The 25,968-nt window shown below is 46.7% G+C and overlaps 1 protein-coding gene across 1 annotated transcript in view; it reads left to right on the top strand.

Annotated features, from left to right (window-relative positions):
• The window catches only part of LOC125704946 (ankyrin-2-like), an 82,906-nt gene that overhangs the window by 38,778 nt on the left and 18,160 nt on the right, over nt 1–25,968 (top strand). Inside the window, 22 exon segments of the mRNA XM_048971118.1 lie at nt 1,492–1,633; nt 3,093–3,177; nt 3,368–3,471; nt 4,551–4,586; nt 6,424–6,648; nt 7,967–8,065; nt 9,435–9,589; nt 10,315–10,526; nt 11,325–11,529; nt 11,756–11,852; nt 12,042–12,270; nt 12,649–12,774; nt 13,286–13,408; nt 13,772–13,804; nt 14,473–14,494; nt 16,231–21,204; nt 22,012–22,089; nt 22,668–22,799; nt 23,032–23,175; nt 23,299–23,485; nt 23,705–23,780; nt 24,147–25,953. Of these exon segments, the coding sequence (XP_048827075.1) occupies nt 1,492–1,633; nt 3,093–3,177; nt 3,368–3,471; nt 4,551–4,586; nt 6,424–6,648; nt 7,967–8,065; nt 9,435–9,589; nt 10,315–10,526; nt 11,325–11,529; nt 11,756–11,852; nt 12,042–12,270; nt 12,649–12,774; nt 13,286–13,408; nt 13,772–13,804; nt 14,473–14,494; nt 16,231–21,204; nt 22,012–22,089; nt 22,668–22,799; nt 23,032–23,175; nt 23,299–23,485; nt 23,705–23,780; nt 24,147–25,953 (9,291 nt within the window).

Genomic DNA, 25,968 nt, shown 5'->3' with positions numbered 1-25,968 from the left:
TTCCACACTGTTCTGTGGGAAATAATGCTTCCTGGGCTCTTTGAAGAATGCATGGAGAACAGCGGCCATGTTGGTTTGCATGGCCAGTCCATCTTTTCGAGACCCTGAGTAAAATCTGATTAAGCTAATTTGTCATTTGTCATCTTCCTTCTCATTGTGACAGATGGGGAGCCCCCTGGTGGCCACTTAATGTACTCATGTTTTGGGCCGGCCCTGGTCACACGGACTGCAGAACAGGCAGGCAGGCTTAGGGCTAGAGGGGGGAACCACATCCTGGGTCTTTCTTCACTCGAGATGGTTGCACACTTGTAGGCCATCTGTGGAGATGCGGCTACACCACTGCCTCTCATGTATGAAGTACAGGCTCCCCTGAGGATTGCTGCCCGAGTTTTTTGCATGTTTGCAAATACTAATATGAAGATGCGATATTAGCGCTGACTGTGTTTGGCATCAGAGAGCGTTGCTTTGCTGCTCTGGGTGACCTTTCCAGCTTGCGCGTGTCAGAATAGATATAAACATCTTTTCATCTTGTTTGCTTTTCCTTATTCCAGGCAGCCAATACACTATTGACGTCAGATCCTCGCTGTTTCTCTACAGTATGTCCTCCATTCTTTGTGTTCGGTTCTGCTTCTGCACCCACCTAGTGATGCCGCCCCCCTGCTGGACTGTAGTGGTATCAGCAGCTGTAGAGCTTTCATACACGCACATAGGCCCCTGCTCTGAGGAAGCTTGCTGTTGGGGGGGCCGTGTATGAGCAGACCTGTAGATGCTCTCTGTACTGGTTTCGGCTCTGGAGGAAGATGAGGAGTGTGCGTCCTTGAATTCCTGCTTTGCGTGTGTCTGCGTCTGTAGGTATGTGTGGACAGATGCTTCTGACCCTGAAGTGGACATTCCTTCAGCTTCCAGTTGTAAAAATTGACTTAATGTTAACATAACATTTTCCAATCGGGCAGCCGATATTCAGGAGTATTCATCAGGACTCGGTCCAACTGTAACAGAATGCCGAGGGAGAGCAGAACTGGATCGCAGACATCTGTCTGCAGGGGTTCCTGTCCCTCCCAGAACTGGACCAGAACCTCCATTAGATGTCATGCTTTCAATATGCAGGTCCAGCTGCTTTGTTTGCTCCCAGGTCTGTGCCCAGTGTCAGGCCTGCTGGACGGACGGTTTGTTCGGGATGAACTAACATCGCAATCTCGACCATGACGTTCAATAGCAGTTTATCTGAATCTGACTCAGGCTGTGCAATCACAGCCCAGCAACTGCCCCTGGCCTGTGTGTGCAAGTGTGTGTACATAACCTAGCCGAACTGCAGGTGGCACTGCTCTCACCTTTGTAGTGATTTCACCCTTAAACCCACCATTGGCGGATTATCTTCGTTGCACCTCCATTAGTCTGCTTGCTCACGTCTCTGACCCTGTGTGAGCGTTTGCCAGTGCCAATGCGTTTCCCCCCGGGTCACATGACTTGCACCCCCCCCCCCACTGCCAGGTGACGACACCATGACTGGTGATGGGGGTGAGTATTTGAGGGCGGAGGACCTGAAGGAGCTGGGAGACGACTCGCTGCCGGGGCAGTACCTGGACGGCATGAACTACATGCGCTTCAACCTGGAAGCGGGGCGCTCCGACAGGTATGATGCACCCTCATTGTGTGTCAGCTCTGTAGCGCCACCCACAGGTGGGGCCTGTTTGACCTCGACTTCGTGGCCTGTAGCAGTAAAGCCAGAGTTCTGTGTCATTTCCGCATGGTCATCATCACATCCGGCTTGACTGCTCCAGCTGGGGAAAGTAGAGTACTAGTTTTTCATTTGGTTTTTCAATAATTTTAATACTCAAAGCAGCAAGCCTGCACATCCCGGGGGACTGGACTGAGGAGGGGGCGTGGCAGATGGGTGTGGCTGGTGGGTGTGGTCAGGGGTGTGGCCCCAGACTGGCCGTATAGCCTGGGGAAATGATTGGGTAGTGTGACTGGCAGGTGAGGGGGAGCGTGTCTTTATAGTGTGTGCTGATTGGACTGTGGCTTTACTTCCCCAGCATTCCTCCAGGGGGCTTTTTCTGTACTTTCTTCCTCTAGAGGTCAAACAGATTCATTCAGTGCTGTGCTCATTTTAACTAACTGATCCACTTGTTTTGTTTTTCGATTTCCATCCCATGATGCATAACTAGCCGCATGCACAGGTATGTGTGATACCCCTTAGGCTTCAAGCTGTTTCACTGCTGTGCTTTTTTTAATGCTATTGGCCACGTTGCTTTTGACGCCTGGTGCCATGTTACATCTGTACCCTGTGTATGGTTCCCCTGTCGCCATGGTGATGTGTTACATATGGATGTGATTGGCAGTGCGTGTTATAATGTGTCCAACTGTACCACTGCATTTGCTCCAAGTCCACCTCTCCCTCCTTCCTCATACCTAAAAACCTGTGTTAATGTCCCCCTGCCTCCCCCCAAACCCCCCCCCCCCCGGGGCAGGCACCTGCTAAGAGACTGCAGAGGGAATGCAGTTTGATCATAAAATGCAATATTACTTGTTGCCCTAGCTTGCATGACTTTTGAAAGTTTAGGCAAACTTATAATTTATAGCATGATACGTTTTGTTTTTAGTTTAATACCCCTCATATTCAGCTAAATACCCCCCATTTTTAACAGTACCCCCTGTTTACAGCTTAATATCCCCATTTATAGCTTAATACCCCAATTTATAGCTTAATATCCCCCATTATAGCTTAATACATCCTGTTTATAACATAATATTCCTCAGTTTTAGCGTAATACCCCTGTTTTCAGCCTAAAACCCCTGTTTATAGCTTAATTCCCCCGTTTATAGCTTAATATACCCATTTATAGCCTACTACCCCCTGTGTATAGCTTAATACCCTGGTTTATACTTATAGGACTGGTTTATACCCAGCTTAATACTCCCATTTTCAGTTTGATACTCCTCATTATTAGCTTAATACCCCTCTTTCATAGCTTAATAACCCCGGATTTTACCCCTGTCCCCCTTTCACTTCCATACACCCTTCTGCATTATCGCCGCCTCGTGAACGTGGTGGGTCTCGTCCCCATACCCACCTGCCTGCCGTCCTTCAGTTCCGACAGGTCGCACACCCCCAGTCAGCACGGCTACTACTCGCCACGGCACGGCATGGTGGAGGACATGATCGGCAGCCATCACGTAAGTGCGCCCCGCCCTCCGAGTCCCTGACAGGCCCCCCTCTCTGGGTAGTACTGCTGCAAATGCGTAATGTGGCCGTGTGAACACAGAGGGGTGACACGCAGCTTGTATATACACACGTGACCCAGCCGTCTGCTCAGTGCTCCGCTAATCGCAGTGCATCTCTGATCACTCTGTCTGGGCCGGCCAGATGTCCACTCTGGGCAGAGACATAGAGAAGGACGCATACCGTCTGGGCTGGGCTGCTGACAACCTGGACAACGTGGCACTTTCCTCCAGCCCTGTCCACTCCGGGTGGGTGCCTCACGCTTGCCGGAACACGCATAAGCATGCACACACGATCACACACACACACACACACACACACACACACACACACACACACACACAGGGTTGTAATTATATTTTGGTGTGGACTCTCCTTTCATTTCTATGGGGAAAACTCTAACCCCAAGATGATGACCTTAACCCCTACCCTGCCCTAACCTAAACCATAAGTAACCAAACAAAATACAAGACTTCTGGCATGTTTAATTTTTGGATTACAGTCACAGATTTTTCTGGGAACCTGAATTTTTATTTTTTTTATCACATTGTGGAATACATTTGGTCCCCAGAATGTAATATAAACATAATCCACACACACTCTAAATAAATATTCCAGATCAGATGAGACCCCTCCCTGTCCCTGTATCTCTCTCACAGACACACACAAACGCACGCTCTCTCTTTCATTAATATGCACTACCTGTTTCCTCATTCCTGTTTCACTAATGGCTGAACGACAACAAAACAGGAAATGATGTAATCCTTCTCGCATCTCCTTGAGTCCTGCTCCATTCTTGCTTATTTCCTCTTTATTTCTGAGTGATAGTCTGGGGTGTTTCAGGGCACAGTGCATTATAGCTTGCAGACCGCCAGACTCAGGCAAACAATCTATTCCCAAGATGTAAAGGCATCCTCCCGGAAAGACCCGACGCGACCTCTGCCGGACCAGCAGCCGCCTGCGTTGTTTCGGATGCCAGACCTAGTGTTCAGTCCCTGTAGTTACGTGTGAGGAATTTGCTCAGACTCCTGGTTGATGGCGTAGGAGTCACTAATTTCTGCCTTTTGCTGTCCATCTTAGGAGCCTATTTTTGATCTTGGATCTCGTAGCCTGTCTTTCCGGTCTTTTCCGTGACCCTGAGAGCTCCTGTCTCTCTTACCCCCTCGGGTCAGTAGGGTAGTATAGCTTCTGCACATAGTGACCACACTCTGCATACAGCCTGCACACTGTCGATCTCAGCCGGAAATACACAACGACACGCAGATCACTACCGTTCTTCCTCCGTCTCCCTCGTCTTCCCTTCTGACTCTCTTATTTCTGTTTTCAGCCGTTCCTCTCCGTGCCTTGATCATGACAACAGCAGGTGACGCACTGCACCTTGACATCATTCCCCCTCCGCCCGATCGCCCCTGCCCTCTGTGCTCGCTCCTGGCGGAGATCCATCTCTGTGACCCTCCTCGTTGGTCATGCTTCCTGGTTCTCCCATGGTTGCTGCCTTTGCTCTGGTCCAGCAGGCAGGAAAAACTAAATACTATAGGGCCTATTGCAGTTCCACTGATGCTCTGTCGTGCATATAGCAGTCATGCATGAGGTGTACTCTGCACCATACTAAGAAATACATTAGCAGAGTAGTAGATAGGTTAGTGGCTGCCTACTGTATAAGCATTCTAGAAATCTTATAATTCTAATTTAATATTTAATATCTAGTTTCTTGGTTATCTAGTAACATTAATTTATAGGTTTACTGATCTAGTATGGTGGTGCTAAATACCTCCAGCAGGGCGGCGCCCTGGTTCACCAAAATGATAGTGTGGCTGTGGTTACAAGACTCTAGTATATGGCCCCACAGATGGGTTTGTGTCCATAAAGTGTTGACTACTGTATATTGGGGGGGGGCAATCTCCAGTAACTGAATAACATTCGGTGGACAAAGCTGCAATGCAGGGAGCCCTGGGGAGCCCAGAAGCATGCAAAGCAGAGCCATGTTGGGTGGTTGTCTTTCTTTACTATCTCATGTCTTGCAGAGCATTAATACTAACTGGGAGTTGCTTCCTTGTCCTACATTTACTTGTTCTGTTTTGGGCCCTGTGACAAACGGCATATCCTAAAGAACAGCATAAAAATCACGCTTCCCAAGCCGTCCGTTCTCGGCCGGAATTCTTTAATGTCCCCCACGGCGCCCCTGACAAATCACCAGCAAGGTAACACCCAGCAGGGAGGAGCTAAAGATACCCCTCCAACCAATTAGCACTCTGCAGATAGCTGCTGGGTCTTCCATGAGAGATTGGGCGTTCACCAGGGGCATTAAAGAATCCAGTTAGCATCCCCGGCCGGCGCGTTCACTTCCATTCATCGCAGAGCATCCTGGCTGTCGTGGTGGAGTCCAGTGCAATCGTGCTCTTCCGGTCGCACGGGTAACAGCCACAGCTAGGGGGCGCCACTGAGTCGTGTCTTTACATTCTCTCGGGTGTCTGTGGTTGTCAAACAGCAGTGGAGCCACTGACGCCGTGTGTTGTCCTGAAGCATTTGATCTGCATGTCTCAGTGCATTTCTGCCATAATACGTTGACAGCTGTGAGCTCTCTCCATCTCTCTGGCTCACCGCATGTCGTGCTTCCAGAACCCCCTCACCTGCTCCCTTCCCCTCCAGCACATGCCCCTCCTGTGCTGGTTCTCACTCATCTCTCTGCATGAAGATCTGTAAGGAACCAAGGCTTCCTGTTTTTCGCTTATGTATGAGCTGCTGGAGTAACTCCAGGCACAAATACACTGCAGAACAGATGTGAGAAAAAGGAGGGTTTTCTGTTAACCTTTCCTTGTTGAACCTTGTTAAATATTCTTACGTGTCTGAAGGCTACCTTTAGATCATATCTATCCAGTCAATTTCAACAGCCCCGTCCAGTGATAGTCTAATATTTACATAGGAATAATGTAAAAAATAATAATGTTAAAAACAGCTTAAGCTAGTCCTGCCATTCAGAGTAGTAATTAAATCCCCTTAAAGTCCAAAATATGATGTCATTTTTTGCTATGTAAATAGCATTAAATAATGATCAGATGTATAATTTATAATGCTCAGGTGAGTAGAGAGCTCAGTGTGATTTTATACAGGACACCATGTTGTCTCCCCACTCCCCCCTCCCCTTTCATGAGAGCTCATTTGAATCATTTGCATATGTCCCCGCCCCCTTTCCTCCTCAGCTTCCTGGTCAGCTTCATGGTGGACGCGAGAGGCGGAGCCATGCGGGGGTGCCGCCAGAACGGCCTGCGCATTATCATCCCTCCACGCAAGTGCAGTGCCCCCACGCGGGTCACCTGCCGCCTGGTGAAGCGGCACCGGCTGGCCACCATGCCACCCATGGTGGAGGGGGAGGGCCTGGCGAGCCGGCTCATCGAGGTGGGCCCGTCTGGAGCACAGTTCCTAGGGTAAGATCTGCATCTGGTGCCTCGGGGAGGAGGAGAAACATGGGAAGGGAGAGGAATTGCCGCGATAGGCCATTGACGATCACGTGACCAGCTTGAAGTATTCCCTAACATTAATAAAACCAGTAGGGCTTCATCATAAGAAGCAATATGCATTGCTTTGGTTTGTATCGGTGCTTGTGGAAATCTACATTAGCTGAGAAACCCTAGATGGACCAAGAGAGGTGCCTTGGAGGACTCCGATCACGCCCCGATTCAGAGGAGTTCGTTTCAGCCTTGTGTCGCTTGGGCCCACCTCCATTTCTCGCTTGCATTCCCATCGGGTGTCATTTCCTACCATGACACCCTTATGATTTGAGAGGCCGTCTGATTGACCTGAGCTGTAAATTGACCGTCCGTTCGGTATGACGTGCATGTTGAGAGCAGCTGGCGCTCACAGGGATACATCCTCCAGCCCTTTCTGTTGCTTTTACTCCCTGATATTTGCTGCCATTATTTTAGTCTCATGTCGGTGACTGACACAATTATGAAAACAGACTAGATCTTCACAACAGAGCCGATGTTCTCATTTGCTTGCATTGACCTATTTTTTTTTTCCTTTTAACACACAAGCATGACAATGACAGACTCGTGTTACTGCGATTCTTTTATAACCCTCCAGTTAATGGCCGTACTCTTAATCTCTAATCTTTTTGTGATATCATCAAACGTACCCTCCTCTCTCACGAAGTAGGGCTCCCCTCAAGCCAGGCTGTGCTAATGAAACGGGCCCGAATCAGGCCTCTCCTGGGCTGGGTTTACCTTTTGCTGCGTTTTCAAGGTGTCCCGACCCCTTGAGATGAAGTGAAGGACTCTTACAGCTAGCCTGAAACCGGCCTTCCTATTCTAATTAGTGTAACTGTATTTATATGTTCAGTTCTGGGTCATGTTCCTGCTTGGTTCTTTAGAAGTAGACTCAGGGGTAGGCCTCGAGCTTACGTCAGCTGCAGATGTGCTCACGGATCCAGCCATGTGTCTCCAGAGTTCACCTGCCCATTAATGTCAAGCATTTTGCATTATTGGGCGAAGACGGTGTCAATGAGTCCAGCGAGGCAGAATGCGAGCCGTTCCTCGATCCCAAACTGACTGCTGTAGTATTTCTCAATGAGGTTCTTGTTTACAGAGGAGGAGGGGCTTGAGTCTGACTTCCTCCCCTGAACTCCCAGCATGCTCAGCACCGTGGCACACGGCTTCCTGCAGGGCCAGGGGCCTCGACGGGAAAACCGCGCAGAACTGTACTATCTGTGCTCTCTTTCCCCACTGCTGCTATGGATTTGTTCAGTAAACTGCATCTGCCCACCGCGCCCCCCCCTCTGAACGAGGGCGAGAGTTTGGTTAGCCGAATCCTCCAGCTCGGGCCTCCCGGAACCAAATTCCTTGGGTAGGACAGACAAACGAAACAATCCATGGATGCTGGCCTCACACCCCCACCCTTACCCGCTGTGATATTGTTGAGCTTGTGTGTGTCTTTTTGTGTGTGCGTGCTTGTACCGGCTTCCTGTTTTGTTTTAAGTCACTTCCTGTTTCCCCCTCCACGGCACTGCAAACCCGTACGCACCGTCCATGCTGTACGCAGCCCTGGTAATGTTTGCCTCATGTGGATTGCTGCTGTGTGTGAATTCTGCAGTGTGCGGTCTCTCATCTCATGGCTTTTATTTACGGGTTTCACTCTCATCTCCTTTTCCCCCGTGCCATTGGTGACCTTCCTTTCATCCAGCATGCCGCTCCTCACATGGACGTTCGTTCCCGTTCCTGTGTGCTCCGCACATCGCACGGTCGTAAAGCCTGAGACCCACAGCTCACCGCCGAGTCAGACTCTACACTCTTTCCAGCCCTCCACGTTCACGACTCCACCAGGATTCTCTCACTGTATATACGTTCACTTCAAAGCAGATTAAATACAGAGATTCAGTGCTAAGACTTTAAAGCATTCAGTTGATGCCTGTACTGATTAACCCTCATGAGATTTTTGCTTGTGCAAAAAGGGCAGAAGGAAACATGATTGGCTCAGAGAGACACCCAATCAGATTGTAGAGGAGGTGGGTCTAAGCAACTAGAGGAGGTGGGACCAAGACATCTGATTGGTTGGTCCCACCTCCTCTAGTTGTTATCTCTCTGAACCAATCTCTGGTTATCTTTCTGCACCAATGATTATTCCTTCTGCCCTCAGAACATTTTTGTGTAAATAAAACTCCCACGAGCCTTTACACAGAAAGTTATACCCTCACAGACCCCCAGGGCTTTCAGCCTTTGCTGAGTACTACAAGTTCCCAAAGGATCTCAGTAGCACCTATTGACTACCTTCTTATGTGTCTGCTTCAAGATGTCTGAAAACTAGGCCGCCACTTCTAGGCAGCTAAATCTAAATAAAATGTGCTTCTACAGGATAGAAGAGATGATAAACAATTTAAGGACAAAGCTGTCAAAGCTAAGGCATTGATAGCGAGTATATTTTCTCTAATTCTTAATATGCATGTGACTTAAAGTTAGAAACTTTTTTTTGCAAATTTGTGCAAAACTCCACATAGACATTCAACAGGGGTGGGTCTACACACCCAGTCATATCTTACCCACACACTGATCAGAATATGCACAGAATATACACAGAATATACACAGAATGTACACACTCTTTTTGCGAGGAACCGGTGTGTCAGGCCTTACCACCTGAGGTGTGATGTCAGGGCAGAGGGATAGTGGGGTCTGGTTGGCCAGCGCTCAACACGTGTGCTCTCATCCTGCGTGCCGCAGGCCGGTGGTCGTGGAGATCCCGCACTTCGCGGCCCTGCGGGGGAGGGAGCGGGAGCTGGTGATCCTGCGCAGTGAGACTGGGGAGAACTGGAAGGAGCACCACTGCGAGTACACAGAGGAGGAGCTCAACGAGATACTCAACGGCATGGATGAAGGTGAGCGCGGGTCTGTCAGGTTGTACTCGACGGCAGTGATGGAGGTGTGTCGGGAGGTCTGTCAGGGGGTGCTCGATGGCGGGGATGGAAGTGTGGGGTAGGGGTCTATCAAGGGGTATTCGTTGGCGGGAATGGAGGTGTGTCAGGAGGTCTGTCAGGGGGTACTTGATGGCGGGGATGGAAGTGTGGGGTAGGGGTCTATCAAGGGGTATTCGTTGGCGGGAATGGAGGTGTGTCAGGAGGTCTGTCAGGGGGTACTTGATGGCGGGGATGGAAGTGTGGGGTAGGGGTCTATCAAGGGGTATTCGTTGGCGGGAATGGAGGTGTGTCAGGAGGTCTGTCAGGGGGTGCTCCACAGTGGGGATGGAGGTGTGTAGGGGGGTCTGTCCGGGGGTACTTGACAGCGGAAATGGAGGTATGTCAAAAGGGGGTCTGTCAGGGGGTACTCGACGGCGGGGCTGGAGGTGTATCGAGGGGTCTGTCAGGGGGTACTCGACGGCGGGGCTGGAGGTGTATCGAGGGGTCTGTCAGGGGGTGCTCGATGTTGGGGATGCAAGTGGGTATCAGCGTCTGTAACTGTTTAAGAGATCAGGTACATCAAGCTCTGTATATTAATTTTAAAAGAGTAATTTTTGGTATTTATAGCATTTGAAGTCAATTCTTCTTGTATTGTTAGTGACTGAATAAAAATGCCTCTGTGTCGTTACACATGCACTCCCCTGCAGAGCTGGACTCCCTCGAAGAGCTGGAGAGGAAACGGCTCTGTCGCATCATGACCCGCGACTTCCCACAGTACTTTGCGGTGGTGTCCCGCATCAAGCAGGACAGCCACCTGATTGGTCCGGAGGGCGGCGTGCTGAGCAGCACCGTGGTCCCTCAGGTCCAAGCCGTCTTCCCTGAGGGCGCCCTCACCAAGAGGATCCGCGTCGGCCTGCAGGTACTGCCTGGGTTTGACAAGAACCAAGACTGTAGGTTCTCGCAGTCATTACCGGCTGGATGCTCTTTGTTAATAGAACGATTTTGTTTTTTTGCCAATGTTTTACATGGAAAAATGCCTAAAATTGTCGTTATACAGTACCAGCCTAGACACACCTACAGAAAATATAATGACTTGAGGTTATGTAGTAAAGTATTATCGTATGAACAAGGTAAGAGATGGAGTTCTGTGACAGATGCCTACCCCCCCCCACAATCCCCCGAGCTGAACCCTATAGAGCCGGCTTGGGATGAGATGGATTGGAGAGTAAGAGCACGGTAGCCAACATGTGCCCAGAGCTTGTGGAAACACTATCAGGACTGTTGGAGAAGCATCCAGGTGGCTACATCTGGAAGCTGTTTGATAGAAATCAGTCTGCAATGCTGTCATCGAAGCAAAAGGGGTCTAAAGAGTCTAAAATTTGAGAAAATGTTCAATGCTTCTCTTGGAAGTTGCAGTATTTGATATGTATTAATTTCATTGCCTCTATGCCTTTTACTATTTAAGATAAATAACACAGGTAAATAGAGACAAATGTATTGTTCTGTATGCTGTCAGATTGCATGAAGATTGCAATATTTGCCATATTTTAGCACAATAATAGATTATCAGTAGAAATGATTGATATCTGACATTACACAAAATTCAGAATGACGTAGTTGTGATGTGATTTTCATCCTGTGCTGTTTGACCAGCGTGACCTGTGAGTGTGTGATGGTGTAGGTCATGTGTCTCAGTCTGGTGCACCCTGCTTTGCAGGCCCAGCCTGTAAACATGGACCTGATCAGGAAGATCATGGGGAACAAGGCCTCCTTCAGCCCCATCGTCACCCTGGAACCACGGCGGCGGAAATTCCACAAGCCCATCACCATGACGATCCCTGTCCCCAAGAGCTCAGCTGACACTATGACGAACGGCTTCGGAGGGGACACACCCACCCTGCGACTACTCTGCAGCATCACAGGTGCGTGGATCCTGCCCTCACCAAGGTCCTCCTCATCAGCAGGGGAGCAGTCTCACCTGGAAAATACTTAAACAAGTACGAGTGATTTGTCGTTATGTACTTGTGTATTTCACAAGGTTTGCCTGCTGATATCGGACAGCGAATGTGATTTCTTTCGTTGTGGGTGGAGCCTTATATTATGTGACCTCTAACCTCTAAACGACTGTTCCACTTTGGTCACTTCAAGGTGGAACGACACCAGCGCAGTGGGAGGACATAACTGGAACCACGCCCCTAACCTTCGTCAATGAATGTGTCTCCTTTACCACGAACGTGTCAGCTAGGTATTTGTACATGATATATAACGAAGGCTGCTGAGAAGCTTGGAATGGTACAGAATGGAAGGTTTTATATCTTCATTGATAAAGTGCAAACCAAGGACTCATTCTTGTGAAGAGAGCTGATTTATATCACATGGTGCTTTTTCTGCTGACTTGGTGCCGTTCGTCTGACTCATCTGCCGTCTCCCTCAGGTTCTGGCTGATCGACTGCAGACAGATCCAGGAGTCTGTGACCTTCTGCACGCAGGTGTACAGGGAGATCATATGCGTCCCCTACATGGCCAAGTTCGTCATCTTCGCCAAGACACACGACCCCATCGAGGCTCGTCTCCGCTGCTTCTGCATGACGGACGACAAGATGGACAAGACCCTCGAGCAGCAGGAGAACTTCACAGAGGTGGCCCGCAGCCGAGACGTGGAGGTGAGATGGGGGAAGGGGATTATTCCATTATGAACCGAAAATAAACTACAACAGAAGCGTTGTGGTAGTTTGCAAACCCTACAGACGATTTAAATGTAATAAAACTGTCATATACATGTAAATGCGTGTGCATGTCTGTGCAGAATTGTCTTGAATTGAAAATCTCACACCAACCAGCTGACTAAAGTTGACAACCCTGAGGATGTTGGGCTGTGTGGAGATGCCCAGGATGGGGGTTAGCGTGGGGGTGGGGTTTCTCGGATGATGGGAGACAGGAGCTTAGTGGTCTAGTGGTGCTAGGCCATTAGGCCGTTTTCTGGCATGGTGCATCTCAAAGACTTTGAAGAGAGGAGTCTAAGAGGAGACATGCCTCCACAGGTACTAGAGGGAAAGCCCATCTATGCAGACTGCTTCGGGAACCTGGTCCCGCTAACTAAGAGCGGCCAGCACCACCTCTTCAGCTTCTTTGCCTTCAAGGAGAACCGACTTGCCCTCTTCATTAAGGTGAGTCTGCCTCTGACCTCTCAGTTAAAAGGTCACCGGTTGGAGTGCTTCTCTCAGTAGAATAGTCACACTTCCATTAGGCCCTTGAGCAAGGCCCTTATCCTTCTGAGATGCTCCTGGATGGGTAAATGGCCTGACCCTGCCATAAAACCCCAGACTTTTCTGTGTGTGAGTTTGTTTGTGTCTCCTCTGTCTCAGAGAAGCACATGATAAGACATGCAAAAAGCAGCTCTCCAGTGTACCTGTGCTTGGGCAAATGCAAAATAAAGAATCATTTCGTCATTAAGTAACAATCGGCCATGGAAATAAACATTGTAGCTAAACCTCTGGAAACATGGTTCAGGAGAGTCACCATCGCTGCAGCTTGTAGTTGGGTTCTGTCAGTAGGTGTGTCCTATTGTTTAGAAACGTCATCAATATAAAACTCTGGTTGAGTCCTTCAGTCTCGGTAACCAACAACACAGAGAATAAAGAGAATCGATATGTTCACTTGTTGATTTATTTGCGGCAGGTTCGAGACAACACGCAGGAGCCGTGTGGTCGCTTGTCCTTCATGAAGGAACCCAGGTCGTACAGGAGCACAGCTCAAAACGCCATATGCAACCTGAACATCACGCTACCCGCGTACAACAAGGTACGGCTGTGTGAGCTGGGCACGGGCTGGCCCGTCTGAACCACCATCACCCTCTTTGCCTCAGTTATTGATGACTGTCATCCTCTTCCTTGGTGATTTTTCTTGCATTTGCGCTTTTGCTTTGAATTTTAACATCTGTTCGGTGTTCCTACTCCTGCTGGCAGTCAGCATGACATAAAACACAGGTTATGGAGTTCATTTACAAAATGCTAAACACTATCCCTGTCGCTTTTACAGCAGTAATATCTCTTCAGTTCCTCCCCCCGCACCTTATTGGTTGCCCCATCGCTATTCTGTTGCCATGGTAACCTTGCTTCGCCTACTCTTTCTTTCCCCTCTCAAACTACCCCTTGTTTCCCAAAGGAATCAGATTCAGACCAAGACCCAGAAGAAGAGGTAACCCTGTGCCCCTCTAACCTGCACCCACACTGACCGCTCCTCTTTAATAAAAGTGACGCTTTGAAGCTGGTCTGTACTTGCCAGGGGGTAACAGCCACTTACTGCTTCAGTAAAAATGCTGTGCGCCGTAACCATGGCAACGCTCAGACGTTTCGGACTCCAAACTGCAACTGAATGTTTTCCTCTTATTAGATAATTATATAAGAATTTGGGGTCTCAGTGCCGTTTATAAGTGCAGATTTGTTCTGTTCAGTTAGTTCTTACTGTTGAAAGGTTTTATTTAAATCATCCCCAGTACAGTCAGGGAAGCACTGAGGACACCAGGTTTAAACATCTTTTTAATGGGGCTGCGTAAGAATATGCGTACATATGGAGGCAGGTGGAATCTTTACCATGTATTTTACTGTGGATTCCCAGTCCTGGTCCCAAGTTGTGTGTTAGCCTTGTGCTTCCTGGCTTATCTGAATACGACAATGGGCAGGTACCTTCTGATTTCACTCTGACATGAGCTCAGGTTCTACCTCGTAAGTTCTTGAGTCATAGACAGTAGGGTTCTGAGGACCAGGTTTTGGAATATGTGACACATCCCAGACGTGGAACAGTATTGCAAATTCTGCAATTATAATAATGCAATTGAAGTGTAATGTTGAATTTCTTTCTTGCAGACGAACAGGACACATGATAAATGTAAGCGTCATGCTTTTTATGAATGCTATAGTGTCTCTAATTCCTTTTGGCAAACACTAACCAATGATACAGAATATGTAGTTACCGCCAGTAAACTCAATAACTGTTTATAAGCTATAATAGCGATCTTAATTAAAATATTATGTGTGTTGGTGATTTACTAATATAGATTCACTTAGAGTGAATTCTCAGCCGCCTCGCTGTGGCTACTGTTTCATATCCCTTTAAGTTTTATACTTTATACGTATTATTTTAGTCATCACCGAAAAAACAGATCCTCAATCAAACGTCATGTCCATTTCACTCCATAAAAGACCCAAAGGGATACTTTCCACCTCTTTACATTACTGTTTTTTTTACCCCCCCCCCCGCCCCCCTACCTGCCTCGTTAATCCTGAGCCCCCGCTGCCCCTTCTCTAATGGCCACCAAGGTCATGTAGCCTCACGTGAATCACGTGCATGAGCACTGCACTGTTCTCTAAGGAGAACAGGCTCAATTTCCTCTTATCCACGATAGATGCGCATACCGTGGCTAAGCATAAAATGTATGTTTGAGGGCGGACGTGCTGCGACTTGAAACTTGGATAACCTGCAGTGAGCAGTTTGCACGATTTAGATATTTTTATATTTTTGTTTGTCCAACCATGTTGGAATACAAACTCTAGTTTTTCCTGACATCAGGCAGCCTCTGCGAATGAATGAATGTAATTAGCCCTCTTTCTCAGAATTTTCTCGTCCGCCTGACTGCCAGAGCACTCTGTTTGCTTGAGGCTGCACAATTGGATTGGTACCTCGCTTTGCATGGAAATAACTCTGCTGACATATGCTCTGTGTGTGTATATATGTGTGTGTGTGTGCTTTGCTTCATGTGATATCCTAACTACATTCATTTTATATCTCAGTTTATGCTTTTAGTTGTTTTGAGTTGTTTTTATTGTCTTGTGAAATGTATATTATTTATTGATGTTTTTGTACGTGTCTATCGAAGGAGGGATGTAGCCCCTTGATATTAACCAACCTCCTTTTGTGATATTATCCATTTTGGGGTTAGAGCCTTCAGATTTCCTTAGCTGGAAGGCAGCCTTGCTGCTGATTCAGACTCCCCACTGCTGAAAAGGCTATTTAGGAATTGAATTCTGCTTCTTCCCGAGGGACTTGATTTCTGTCCATAGACTCCATGATCTGTCCTCCGACACTTTGCTATCATTGGCTTGCTTTTGGAGCAAATATGGCATTTTTTTTGTAGTTTGTGAAATATTTTCATTTTTATATCTCTGTATAAATAGTGAATGTCGTTATATTGTGAACAATCTTGAGATGTCCCTGTGGCCTTGTCTTAGTCTATTTGTGTTCATGGTTGTGCTCTCCTTTGGTATTGTATCTCCTTAATTTAATTTGATCAAATTTTATTTAATTTGATTTAATTCTTTTCCATTCTTGCCTTCCATACTGCGTGTGTGTGAGGTACCGTTATACTGCGTTTCAGCAAGTTATTTCCATTCAATTTCCTCCCATTTATGTTTCCTTTTGGTACCTGCTTTGCCACTCTACCACCGATTAAAAACTTTGGGTCCACCAGCCATATCTACCTTTCCTTTTCAGTTATCACCTTCCCCTGGCTGTCCTTTGAACCTGAGACCTTTTCAGTGATCCTGTCCTGACCACATTTTCCAATCTCTGTTTCCTTTAATTTCCCTTTTAATTTTTTTATGTTACTTATCCTTTTTCAATGGAAGACGACGAAGAGACGGAATCCATGGAAACCTCTGTTCTGAAAACACACTTGATTAGAGATTCTCCTGCACTTGCTAGCCCGGACTTGCTATCTGAGGTGTCTGAGATGAAACAAGACTTGATAAAAATGACAGCCATCTTAACCACTGATTCCACAGAGAAATCTAGCCCCATTGAAGGGGGAATGCTTGTAAAAGGTGCGGAAGAAGAGCCCGGAGAGCCTTTTGAGATTGTTGAGAAAGTCAAAGAAGATTTGGAGAAAGTGAGTGAAATACTGAGAAGCGGGACGTACTCAGGTAAGGCGGCAGAGTCGAGTGCAGTTGGAAGAGCTGAAAGCCACTCGGTCATTAAGGACGAAGAGTGGGTATACCTCAGTGACGGTGAAATCGAGGAAGCCAAGCAGATGGCTGCTTTAGTTCAGGAGCCACTCTTACAGGAGGTGAAAACTGAAAGAGCTTCAAGCTCAAAGACCAGACAAGGAAAGGGACATCTTCCTGGTGCGTCTAAGGCCAGTGCTGCTTCAAATGTAGTCCAAGAGAAGTCTCGTGCAGTTGCTGTGAGTAGATTTGGGAAGAAAGATGCCCCTCGAGGGCTGGACAGTAAAAAATCACCTGCTGAGATCAAAAAGCCTGCAAGAAGGAAATTAAAGGATGATAAAAGTAAGGAAAAGCCTCAGGCCACTGATTCTGGATCACAGGTAGTTAGGGAAAGTTCCGAAGAGTCCCTTAATGGAGATGCTCACTTAAGTGCTCCCACAGCTTCGTCTCAGGGGCCAGTGTCACCAGGTGTGGAAGAGACTCCCATCGGGTCGATAAAAGACAAAGTGAAAGCCCTTCAACAGAAGGTTGAAGAGGAGCAGAAAGGGCGTAAGCAAACTCGCAGCAAGCCTTCTCAGCTGCGTGTTGAGAGCAAATTGCCGCAACCTAAAAAGGAAGCCGTTAAAACACACCAGCCACCTCCAAAGTCTCCCAAATCAGAGACCGAGAGGTTAGAAGAGACCATGTCTGTACGTGAATTAATGAGAGCCTTCCAGACAGGACAGGACCCTTCAAAGAGAAAGTCTGGCCTTTTTGAGCACAAGGTATCCACCTCAAAAAATGAAAAATCAACTTCAAAAGTTACAGGAGCATCACCCTCCATTTCATCCAAAGACAGTAAACAAGTAAAGGTGACTCGTCACTCTCAGGGACGGGAAGTATCTCTGGATACCGTACAGTCGAGCAAGTCACACAAAGAAAGAGACACGCGAAGAACCCCGGACAAGAAACATGCCAAAGATTCTAGTGCCAACATCAAATCAGAATCACGGGACAATGCAGAGACTCAGCAGGTCAGAAAAACAAAAGCAGAAGCAATAGTAGATGTATCAGCAGCAGCTGCAGACTCTGCCACCCAGCCTGGCCTGGCTATTACTTTCCCTTCAGTAAATAAAGAAGAAGGCCTCCTCCCAGATGTTGTTCAAAACACTCTTCTTGATGACAGTCCCGATAGCCTTAAACATGAGGGTGTGGCGGACTCTCCCACCGCCAGCTTGGGTGACGGTACTCCTCAGATGAGCTCTGAAGAGAGTTACAAACATGAGGGCTTAGCGGAGACGCCAGAAACAAGTCCAGACAGCCTGCCTTTTTCACCCAAGAAAACCGACCAATCCATACTGGAGAGAGCCACAAAAAATGCAGCAGCTCTTCAAGGGTCTACTCCAAAAGACAAGTCTAAATGTTCAGTCATAGAATCCAGTGCAGGAGACTCTGTGGCTGTGTTGTTTGATGGTCACAAGCCAACCGGAACACCTCTCACTGCATCCAGCTCTGAAGAGGCAGACAGTCGGAAAACAAGTGAGTCTGTGTCCACTCTTAATTGTGAGGCAGTGAACTTAGCAGAGGACCATGTTAAAAAGGAAAGATTCTTGGAAATATCCCATGTACTTGAACCGTCACAGCTTTCAAAGAGAATCTCTAAAACGATAGACAGCATTCCAAACAGCAAGGAGGCCCCTCACAGCCAGAGGTCTACAGTGTCCACGGGTTCAGTGACCAATAGGCCTTCTGCAAACAGTCATAGCAACTTAGATCTGCCTCTTAAACAAGAGGACTCAGAGACCCCCAGTCCTTTAGCTGATGACTCCATGACTATTAGTCACAAGGATTCTTTGGAGGCCAGTCCAGTCATGGAGGATAACTCCTCTAATAAAACCCCAGATTCCATCGAACCAAGCCCAACAAAGGAATCGCCATGCCGTGACTCTTTAGAGAGCAGTCCTGTAGAACAGAAAACCGAAAGTGGTTTCCTCCCAGTGGGAGGGAGATCTATTGGACAAGCTGTATTCACCAAGACCGACCTTCCCCCTGACCCAGTTCGTAGTCGACTTCTCAGAGACCCGGAGGGCAGTGCCGATGATGACAGTTTTGAGCAGACATCCCAAATGGAAAGTTCGGGTAAGAGCCCCCTCTCGCCGGACACCCCAAGCTCTGAAGAGGTAAGTTATGAGGTCAATCCCAAAACACCGGATATGCAGTTGTTGTCTGTTCCCTCAAAGCCACCTGCCATTCCTGAAGACGTGGAGGAAGATGAATCGGAAAGTAGTGAGCCCCCCAAAAAAATCACACCAGAGGAAGAAATGTTTAAAATGGCTGCCAAAATTAAAACTTTTGATGAAATGGAACAGGATGCTAAAACCAAAAAGGATGGCCAAAAAGATTCTTCAGTACTTTCTGAGGCTGGAGATGATAGCATCAAATCAATAAGAGTAGCCTCCACTGATGAGAAATGCTCAGGAGGTGAACCAGTGTTTACCAGATCCAAGCAGGACTCAGAAATAGATCTTTATGTTGAACACATTAATAAAGTACGACCTCCTTCTCCTTTTTCAGCAGGTTTGCATGAGAGCTGTGCAGAAGCAGAAAAAGAACCAGGACAGGGACCTCATCTTGTCTCAGAACCGATATCAAAATTCTGTCGAGCTATAGAAGACCAAATCATTCAGGCGTCATCTGTTGGAATCCAAGGCTCTCATATGAAATCAACAACGGGGTCCGTCAATGGCCCCGCAAATATTACAGATGAGCAAAAGGAAGAGTGTCTGAGAAAGTCCAGAGAAAGCACTGCAGTTGATTCAAAGGGGGCAGACGTGTTTTGTTCCTCTAGTGTGGCTGTGATAGATGAGAACGCAGAAAGCAATGCAACAGATGAAATAAAAGGCGAACATATGAAACTTTCAGGGGCACCAGAGACGGACACAGTTACGCATTCCCATACTCATTTGTCCTCTACCGATACAGTATGTATGCACGAACAGCTGAAACCAGAAATATGCATTTCTGATGACACTGAAGAAGACAAAGGTGAAGAGGAACAAGAGCCAAAAACAGAATCCAAGGGTGTCACTGCAAGGGCCAAGAAAGACGCAGACTCCTGGAGCGCCATTAGAGAGGATGACGATGCCTTTGCAGCTCGTGTAAAGGAAGAAGAGCAGAAGATTCTAGGTTTGATGGTGGACAGACAGTCACAAGGTGCAACACCAGATACAACTCCCGGAAGGACCCCAACAGAAGAAGGAACACCAACCAGTGAACCAAACCCTTTTCTATTCCAAGAAGGGAAGCTGTTTGAGATGACCAGAAGTGGTGCGATTGATATGACTAAGCGGAGCTATGAAGAAGAAGAAGGTGGCTTCGGTTTTTTCCAGATAGGTGAGCAACTGTCAGAAAATGTCCTCTTGGGCGAGGCAAAAGAAGATCCTCTTGATTGTGAGGCTGCTGAAGAGGAAAACAGAGTAGCTATTAATCTGTCATTGCAAATGAAGGTTGATGAAGATGGGAAACAAACAGGTGTTTCAACTGAGGCCATTAGTTGCACAACAATAGAAGATGATGAAGTGGGTGGTGAGCCGACAGCAGCCATGAAATCAGAAACAAAATCCAGAATTCCCATAAAAATGGGAGTTTCTGCTTCAGCTAAGACTGCAAAGAAAGATTCCGCAACCGAGGAGATGGCAGAAGTCCATCCTGAGAAAACATCCAGTGAGAGTGCAACAGAAGCAGATCCTAGCTCCCCAGACTCAACCTTAGACAGCATCCAGACAGGTTATTCAACTATCACCAGATCAGTTTACTCTGAACAGGATGCAGAGTCTTCAGACTCTTCCCCTGAGGACCAGCACTCGGTCATTGAGCTCCATAATCAGGTAAAAAAGTTTCCAGCTCCTTCTGCTGGCTCAGAAGGCACAGAGGATGCCTCCACAGCTCCCTCCCAACAGGCAGCTCACTCTCAAACTCAGGCTTCTTCCACTCTTATGAAGGAGATTCCCTTGGTGATAGAGGAAACAAAACCTAAATCCAGAATACCAGTAAAAGCCAGCTTACTGAAGTCTGAGTGTGGTTCTGACCCCTCAGTTCAACATGCAGAATCCATCAAAGACAAAAAATGTAAATTGCCTGTAAAATCAGAATCAAGAAGTAAATCTGAGACAGATGCAGGTCCCTCTGGGGATGCCAAAACCACAAGGTCTTCTAAAGCGAAGAGTTATTGTGAAGCAGATTCCTCTAAGGAATCTGCCAAAAAGGACACTATGAGTCGGTCAGAGAGTGTGGATTCCTCAACTAAACCCAAGACCTTCTATTCCAGGCTTCCTGTTAAGAGTAAGCCTGGACAAAGTGTCCACACTTCAACCTCAGCCAATCAGAACAAAGAGCAGTTCTTTGAGATGTATCGCCATTCTATTGAGTTTTTTGAGGAGATAAGTGATGAGGCCACAAAGCTAGTAGAAAGGCTAGCGCAGGCTGAGAAAGAGCAAGAGGCTGCAGTTTCAGATGACGAGAGCAGTACCTTAGATGCCTCTGTAATAGAGAGTGAGAGTTTTCCTGAAATGCAGTTCCCTCCCCCCGAAGACGTCTTTGACGTGAGACCTCACTGGGATGATTCTGTCGAGACACAGATGCAGCGAATGCCCATCGAAAATGTCCAAGATCGAAGTCAAGGTACCACCCTACTTAGGGGTCTCTCTCTCTGTGCCGCTAAGTGGCATCTCTCTCTCTCTCTGAACTAAGGCCTTAGCTTTTGTTACTGCCTCTGTGCTGTTTTGAGCTTTGTTTGTGATTGTCACTCTTCCCCGTATGTGTTCTGAAAATCTCAAGATTGACAGATGCTTGTTACGGAGAAAAATTCTTTCCGCCAGCATATTTATCAAAGTATATGGGTATCTTGTTTTTGCTTTTTGGTTTCCTTTTGGCGGCTACTTTACGTTGAATCCTGCTACATCTTACTCTAGCATAAAATGGTACTCGGTTACCTTAAAAGAAAAATCCCAAATTGTATAAAAAATACATTTCTCATTGGAAGATCAAAATTCAAAGAAAGAAATTGAAGTACTCCTTTAAATGCAGTGTAGCCTGGTTTCATTTCTGTTGAACAGCTGTTGAGATTTATTTGCTAAAAGAGTGCATGTTGACTGTTTGGAATGGCATTTAGTTTTCATTGCCTCGGCATTGTGACATCAGAGGAATGGCAGCACATGGTATTATGGCAGTGAAATGGCCTGAAATGCACTCAGAAATGTAAGGATTACTATTTGTGCATATGTAGCTGCACTGCTATTTTCGGGCAGACTGCTTGCGAAAGCATTCAGAATATTTCCCCATTAAGGACTCATCCTGCACTGACAAGAAAGCCGGTGAAGGTGTATTTTTCCTGGAATGCATTTGCCCCCTGCCCACCTAAATGTGACCCAATGTGCCCATTCTGCTGCCCCCCTGACGATAGCTCTCCTGCTTTGGTAATGTTTACAGTAGATCCACAGGAGGATATGGAAAGGAAGAAGGAGCGGTTGGCTATCATTGCTGACCACTTAGGCTTCAGCTGGACGGGTGAGTGATGGCTGTAACCCCTATGGTGGGATCAAGTCTGAAGTCTCACACGTCATCGGCATGGCGTAGAATTAACCACCAGATTCAAGAGGTGTCCTGGATATGGTCGAGCGTCCTAGTTTAAAACCTGGATGAGATTTTCAGTATGTGTAAACAATACACTATAGCATAAAGAACAGGCCAGTTCAATAATAGTATGCAGAGGTCAAGGTTTTGTTTCACAGGGTTGTATGACTGCATTTTAAATTATCTTTGCAAAAAACTGAATAGCACTTGTAGTGTGTACAGTTTTATTCAAAATATGAGATCTTTGCCATCTGAGACATAACATAGACCAGTGTTTCTCAAGCCAGTCCTCGGGGACCCCCAGGTGGTACACATTTTTGCTCCCTCCAAAGTCTCAGGGAATTGGGACGGAATAAAAATGAGGACCGTCTGGGGGTCTCCAAGGTTTGCGAAATACGTACATAGACAATCTTAATGTACTTTTAAGATAGTGTTAAGATGGTGATGCTGTTCATTTGAATCAGTCTATTTCATGCAGAGTTTTGAACTTTGGTTCCCAAATCTGAATCTAGAACTGGCCCAGGAGCTGGAGTTCACTGAAGATCAGATCCATCAGATTAGAGCTGAGAACCCCAACTCTCTGCAAGACCAAAGTCATGCTCTGCTGAAGTACTGGATGAACAGGGGTGGAGATGAGGCCACAGGTGGGTCTCGTTCCAGGAAACATTCTTCTCCTGCCTGAGAATATGTACTGTATATATGCAATGGCTGAAATGGCTTTTCATCGATACAAAGTGTGTCTGTGGAACAAAGTGACCAAGAAATTCCCTAAGAAAATCATTTATTAGACTACTAACTTCACCTTGACATCCTTTATATGAGATATTTATATGACATCTGCAATCGAAAATCTTATATGTTCCTGTTTTTAAACAGAGAGTATCCTGATTAAAAAGCTAACTAAGATCAACAGAATGGACATTGTGCATCTTATTGAAACAAAAATCAAGTACAGTTTGGAGCAATCTTCACGGACCTATGAGGACATCGAGAAGACCATTGCACTGGATCACGGTGAAAGTATGATACGATACGGAATTTTGCATGTACTGCTGTATAAGTAAAACTTTAAATTTGGGAAATTTCCTCCTTTGGTGTGCTAAGAATCTGTGAAGATTATGGTTTGTTAATGTGCATGTCTAGGTTTCTCTGCACTGCATGAGGACATCGACAGTCCCAGAACAATCAGGCGGGTGGAGACATTGTCCAGGCAGCAAGGGTTTGGCCAGCCTCCTCCCGTGGTGTCACAGGAGGACCTTTCTGCCAGCATCTCCTCTCTTCATGAGACCACACCGCATGTAGATTCCAACAAGGAACCTGGCCAGCAGGGGTAATCGCAATGTGACCTACAGAAGTACCAGGAAATTACATTGTACATCATTTAATTTTGAATTTGGCATTGTAGCTTCATATCAGAGAGATGATTTTGGTTTTATTTCCTAGTTAAGTGTTAAAATACTGTGAAACAGTCTGCTTACTGATTTGTGAATTTATGTCTAAATATAAGACAAAACTGCTCCTCTGAATGGACTTTGTTCTAATGTTTCAGGGCCGATGCCAGTGCTACTATATTCTCATCTGAAAACGCCAAAGCAGCATTGGCTCATCGGGGAACAACCAAACAAGTAAGTCCCTTTTTCACAGTATACAGAACAGCTCCCTTGAATCTCGAGCCACAGTCGTACCAAGTGTGCGAAGGGAAATCTGCTTCCAGAGAGCTTTGTGCCAGCTACCCTGACCCTTCACACTCCAGCTCTATTGAACTTGCATTGGCTGTCGGGAAGCGTAGTGCTGAGTTAAGCCCAGCCTTGCGTGGGTTTGCTGGGGCTGCTGCAGAAGGGCTGCCTGTGCCGGGCACAGATTTTGGGGACATCTTACCCTCAGGGTATGATCAAGCAGAAGCAGACTTTCAGGCGTTGCCAAGGGAGCCAAAACAGCCACCTTATGAACGCACTTATGTGTCGACTGCTTCCTTTGCAATGATTCCTAAGGTGACCCCTGTGTCAGTCCGGCTGGGAGAAGCTAGCCACGCCCCCCAGGATGTGCCAGAACCAAGCCAGTTTACCCAAAGAGATGTATTCGCGCGGCAGCATATCGATGAAATATCAGACAGGTTCTACAAAACCATTTTTGGGTATGACGTGGTGCTACTTGAGTCCACCGGTGAAGAAGTAGGACCAAAGCCCACAGATGGGCAGCAAGAGCTTGATGACGGCTCCGAGCTCATGTGTTCTGAATTGGGACAGAAAAGGAGGATGTTCATGGCCCCTCTCCCATACATGGGCGAATCACCAACCAGTAGGCCGGAATGTGACATGGATGAAGAAATGCTTGGCTTTGCTCAGGCACCATCTGAGTTTCAGGTCGCACCTGTTCAATTGAATCCATTGACTCCTGAATTTAGGCTATTAGAGGGTAAACCCAATAACCCTGAATTACAGCAGAACCAACAGAAGATAAATCTCGTGGGAGTCTCTACAACTGGCAATATTCAGATGTCATATGATCCAGCTAGTGAGTTTCCAGTCTCCCTTGAGGCCCCCCTATTAGATGATCATAAGGCATTGCCAGAAGCAATTACACGTGACACAGAAAGCAACATGCCAGGCACTATGGCAAGCAAACTAGAGTCACCAGGATCTGTATTACCTGGGAATACCACTGTACCATATTTACTTGCATCAAAAACTAAGTACACATCCTCCTCAACTGAATCTCTGATTTCAGACAATGAATGCCGATCCCTCTCCCCTGAGTGTGGTTTTGAATTATTGCCTGAAGTGCCAGTAATGCTATGCGAGGAACATAGACTATCACCAGCAGAATCACTTACATCAGTATGTACATTTAAGTCATTATCTCCTGACTCTCCTATACCTGAATATAGTCCCTCAACACCTGACCCATCAGTTCTGTTGATTCAATATAGGTCTTCATCACCTGAATTGATAGCATCTGTTACAGAACAAAAGCGACACTCCCCTGACTCACTAATACCTCAATATCTACCCAAGTCTCCTGTACCACCTGTAATTGAATGTGGAATTCCAGAAGTGGAAATATTCCCACAGTATAGAGTCAGTACAGATTCAGCTTTGTCAGAAAAAGATTTTAGATCAGTATCACCTTTGTCAGTGACGTCTGACAATGATTACAGGACACTATCACCTGAATCAATGGCATTTAATGTAGAACATACAAGTAGACCAGTATCCCCAGAATCTGTATTTGAAAGTAGATCAGAGCTTTCGGATTCAGTTATATTGGAAATTGAAGAAAGGCCATCATCACCAGAATCTCTATATTCAGTCACAGAAGAGAGACCACTATCTCCTGAATCTCTCGATGAATATAGACCTTTATCACCTGGGTTTGCATTGCTGAAGACTGGATGTAGGTCATCATCGGCTGAATCAACAGAGTCTGTTAATGAATTCAGGTTACTTTTACCTGATTCTCCTGTATATCCGTGTAATGTGTCAGTTTCGGATTCTACAAAATTAGAAGCAGGATATAGATCAGCATCTCCTGAATCACAAATATCAGAGACAGATTCTGAATTGTGGCTTGAATCTATGAACGTTGAAGGTCGACCATCATCACACGAATCTACTGGATCAATTCATAAATTCAAATGTCTCTCACCTGATTCCCCTGTACCTCAGTATAATGTGTTAGTTTTCGATTCTGTAACATCAGAAGCAGGGTATAGATCAGCTTCACCTGAATCACAGTTATCAGAGAATGATTCTGAATTGTTTCCTGAATCTTTACATCTTGATGATAGACCAGCATCACCTGAATCAACAGGGT

The sequence above is a fragment of the Brienomyrus brachyistius genome, chromosome 12, assembly GCF_023856365.1.
Source record: "Brienomyrus brachyistius isolate T26 chromosome 12, BBRACH_0.4, whole genome shotgun sequence".
NCBI lineage: Eukaryota > Metazoa > Chordata > Actinopteri > Osteoglossiformes > Mormyridae > Brienomyrus > Brienomyrus brachyistius.
Note: the sequence above shows the minus strand (reverse complement) of the source record. Positions and strands in the feature narration are given on the sequence as shown.